Raw genomic sequence first — 4,882 nt, 5'->3', positions numbered from 1 at the left:
CAATAAATGTGGTAAGACGAACAATGTATTTGTTTAGATTACAATCCCAAATTTCTCTCAGATGTATTTAAACCAACTTCGTGGAAGAATTGTTTACAAGTTTTATTAGGTAACTCTTTTGTTACATTTACGTCAGAAGCCAGTCAAGTGCTCTGATGATTGTTTTATCTGTTTTGCAGATATTTATCTCCTCAACATAATAATATACTTTAATTTTATATGTCATATCCATTAGCTTTACAGCTTACACTATATCAGAAAAGCATTGCATCAAATAACTGAACGCAGGAAAAGCAATAAAATTACCCAATTTCTCAAGATTCCTCCTCTCGTATGCTATCCTAAAATGAGTTAACTACCTAAATGGTGTTACTAATCTATCCAAAGATTTTTGAAAAATACAAATACACACATATATATGTATATCATTTATGTAACTGTCTATATTTTAATTAAAAAAATAAGACGTCGTTACTAAAAACGTTAGATAAAAACAGAATTCTAACATAATATATTTACCATGTAGAAATTAGGCAATCACTATTTTTGTAAGCCTTACTGTAAGTCATTGTGTGCTAAACAAAAATTGGATTTGAATTATGATTTAGTGTCTTTAGCTGATGAAGAAAACATTGTTCCAACTGTACTAGTATTTCAATATTAATCAGTACATTTCTCATCGTCAAATATGTGCCACCGTTTTTAGACAATTTTGAGGTAATACACATAATAAATTTTATATTTTCAGTTTACAATACTTACCCAATGATGGAGGATTTTGGTTAGCTTCACATATTAAATTGATCTTTTTCCCAACAAGTTACGTCATATACGGATCTTTCATTGTGTTTATACATCACCATCGCACAATGCTATATGCCATAAAGGTTGCTTGGTTCACCTTTTGCCAAGGAAAGAACTGATGGAGGCACATCGCGTTCATCTAAGTATTTCCATTTCTCATTTGTCCTTTTATCTGTCATCCCTATCCAGTTTTTGCCAAGCTGTATCCCCAACATAAAGTTTACGAAGTCCCACGTGGTTGTATCATTCAGTTTAACCAGTGTACCTCCTTCCTGCTGGCAGTAAGTTTCAAATCGACAAAGTTTTCTTCATAAAGTTACACATTATAAACAGAGTATTTTGAAAGATCCTCATTTGGGAAAATTCTTTAAGAGAGAATATACAAATTATTACAAAATTAGAGTACTGGAAGTTGAGCTTATGTATCTCATTTGAAAGATAATATTATGATTTATTCCTAAAATGGTGATAAAGTTGTATTATCTCCAACTGTAACATGTGATATAAGGTGGTTATCTAGCTGAAGCATCTTTAGTGTTGTCAGTCCGTAAGCTAGTCCGTGAGAGATTTTTAGTGATGGAAGGATAATATTTCAAATGAAATTCTAGATATCAGAGAAAACATATACAAATACTAAGGGCAGGAATACAGTCAAAAATGATAAGAGCATATGGATACTAAGATAGCATTGAGACTATGAATGGTATGACAAGATATTTTATTCTCAACATTTCGACTACAAGTCTTCTTCAGGAGATTACTAAGATTTACTAAGATGAAATACTAAGAATTTGTGTGCCTAATAAGAGTTATAAAATTATGTTTGGCAACTACATTAAGTATCTCGTATTATGTCAATAGTATTTCAGATACGCTTTTAATCGGCCTCCTTAAATCCAGCCTAACTGAATATTTCTAATTTTGAACGCGAGCTATCCTAGATAGTCATTTTTGATGAGCAATAGTTTATAAAAGTTATTTTTATACACGTATAATTATACACAGAAACATCTTAAATTAAACTACAAAACCATGAGCATAAAGTGTTTACGTTTAATAAATAATAGAAAACTCGAATTATCATTACTTAACATTAACTTTGGTTCCTTTAAATCTAATTCCAAATAAAAGTTAACAAAATTTAATATATTTATTGATATCAACAACTGGTTGAATCTCACACACTGATTCAATTTTTTCATCACACTATCAGTCGTAAAGAAGAAAAGTTTGTCTGATGAGTTATTCGTAATAAATGCACCCATTTTCCAAGTACTACAATCAAATTGAAATATTTGTTCTCTTAGTTTTCTATTAAGAACAGTTATCTCTATATAGTATGACTGACTTACGATGGTTATTAGAGAATAAAAAATCAGAGATAAGTTGATCAATCATTTAAGCTAACACTCCTCTCAAAAAAAAAACGATCCTCTTCATAGGTTTGGTTCGATTCATCATAATCCTTGAAGCTTATTTTGTTGAAAGCTGTGTATTCACCCGCAGAATATTCACAAAACTGAAAACGTTGTGATTTATATTTAATATCAAAATATAAAACTGAATAGTCCATTAAATGTAACCCAATGGAAACTCCTTTTTATTCTAAAGTTTATAATTCAGTTCCTTATAAGCGAAAATAAAGAATTATTATCTTAACAGAACTCGTACATAACATTTACCAATTCACTAAAACAAAAACAAACAAAAATATTATCGTACTAGAACTCACACACAACATTCATGCAGTGAAGAGGATAAAAGAAATAAACATAAAATACATGATTATCGTAATAGAATTCATACACAATGTAAATTGATAAAAAAATAATATTATAATACAAACTGTACATGACAGTTAATCAACAAAACCGAAATATGCTTATTGTAATACAAACCATGCACGATAGTCAGTTATCAAAAGTTAATCATGAGCCAATAGCTACATGTATAAAATGAAACCAATTTAATTTAGTTTACCTGAGGTTATTTCTTTAGCTTAATTCATCGTTTTTTTAGAAAGTTTATAACACGAGTGTCTTGATGAACTGGGAACTAATGACTTGTAATATATATTTTAATGGCCAGGTGGTTAGGGCACTTGACTCGCAATCTGAGGGTCGCGGATTCGAATCTCCATCACACCAAACATGCTCGTCCCTTCAGCCGTGAGGGCGTTATAATGTTACGGTCAATCCCATTATTCGTTGGTAAAAGAGTAGCCCAAGCGTTGGCGGTGGGTGGTGATGACTAGCTGCCTTCCCTGTCTTTCACTGCTAAATTAGGGACAGAGAGCCTTCGTGTAGCTTTGCGCGAAATTTACAACAAACAAACAATTGATACTTTAATTTTACCAGAACAAAACATAACCTCCCGCTAAGAATACAAACTTCACTTGTACACTAGTATCAGAAAGCAGGATATACTTCCGCGTATTCAGTCCAATTACGTCAATCCATGTGTTCCATTTCCGTATTTACATATATTTACCTTATGGGCACGAACATTTCATATTTCTATATTGCTTAACAATTTCATTCGATTTCGGTATTATATAGCAGTATGTCAATTGTATTTTTAAAATATAAGTTAGCCCCACGGGTACATATTTCTATAGTTTCTCAGCTTCTGTTACCTGAGATTTAATGATAATAATTGGAATATAAACAGTGACAATTGTGGCTGAAATGTTCCGCTGTATCTTAAACGAGACACTTTTAGAGCCAATAATTAACAAGAAGAATATATAAACAGGTTTTATAAGCTACCTAGCGTCCAGTAATTATTTTTAATCTAATGTTTTCAATACAACTGTATACATATATCAAAAATATAAATATTCAACAGAATAAACTTACAGCTTTCATATCGATGTTGCATTTGACCACAAACATAGAAGATAGATTTTTATTGTTTGATATATATTAATTTCAGTTCTGGTAATTGTTTCCCCTTTCTAATAAGACGTCATTGTAGATGATAGAAACTATCTGTATAAAGTAATTAACTAACAGGGCGTATTCGGGGTGATGCAAGAAAATCTGAGATCCGGTTTATGAAAGATAGTCGTCTGCGACACTAACCTAAGATCAAATATCTTCTTCCAATGAACAGTATGTATTCTGTATCTTTAATTGGATAAAAGAGTGTTAAATTACGCAAATGCTATTGGTCCCTACAAGATTAGATTAAGCTTCGAGTTGAGAGGGGAGTCTTGCGATATTTTATCATTAACAAGTAGGACCATGAAAGAGGAAAGTTTTAGTGATTATCGTAGAAGGTCGATTAGAAAAATATCTATAATGACGTCTTTCATAATCCTGTTGGGCTTAACTGGACTGCCAGGTATTTATGTTATATATATATTTGTTTTCTTCTGTAAAGAAAAAAATAATAATAATAATAGCACTAGTTAATACTGAAAACGTGTACAGTTATATGCAGTTGTAGAAATACGTTTTAATAACTAAAACACTAACATTTCTTATAGTTTGTTTGTTTTGTTTTTGAATTTGGCGCAAAGCTACACGAGGGCTATCTGCGATAGCCGTTCCTAATTTAGCAGTGTAAAACAAGAGGGAAGGCAGCTAGCCATCACCACCCACCGCCAACTCTTGGGATACTCTTTTACCAACGAATAGTGGGATTGACCGTACATTATAACGCCCTCACAGCTGAAAGGGCGAGCATGTTTGGTGTGACGGGGATTCGAAACCGGGACTCGCAGACTGCGAGTCGAGCGCCCTAACCACCTGGCCATCATTTCTTATAGACCATCACTAACAATAGACAATAATAGTTAGAAATTATGTTTAGGATATTTTCTGTCAAACTAATTATGCATACGTATCAAGTGAGTCAAGTCTTGTTATAGTAAAATAAACGTAAACACTTTCAATTTAATATATATGTTGTGCAATTTTCGTTAATTTTCTAGAAAACCACGTCAAAATATTTTCAAATATCATTTTACGACCAGCTGTAAAAATACACGTGTTACGTATTAGAATTTCGAATGGTCTGAAACCGAGCTAAATGATACTTTAAAATTAGTAGTTAAATTATATTTTGAATTTAG

At 31.8% G+C, this 4,882-nt stretch overlaps 1 protein-coding gene across 1 annotated transcript in view; it reads left to right on the top strand.

Annotated features, from left to right (window-relative positions):
• The first annotated feature begins 4,024 nt into the window (after positions 1-4,024).
• The window catches only part of LOC106466241 (alpha-amylase-like), a 21,393-nt gene continuing 20,535 nt past the window's right edge, over positions 4,025-4,882 (top strand). Inside the window, exon 1 of the mRNA XM_022394822.1 lies at positions 4,025-4,149. Coding sequence (XP_022250530.1) covers positions 4,050-4,149 — 100 coding nt within the window. The 5' untranslated portion in view covers positions 4,025-4,049. The remainder of the gene's footprint in view (positions 4,150-4,882) is intronic.

This window comes from Limulus polyphemus, unplaced genomic scaffold (assembly GCF_000517525.1).
Source record: "Limulus polyphemus unplaced genomic scaffold, Limulus_polyphemus-2.1.2 Scaffold73, whole genome shotgun sequence".
NCBI classification, from domain to species: domain Eukaryota; kingdom Metazoa; phylum Arthropoda; class Merostomata; order Xiphosura; family Limulidae; genus Limulus; species Limulus polyphemus.
Note: the sequence above shows the minus strand (reverse complement) of the source record. Positions and strands in the feature narration are given on the sequence as shown.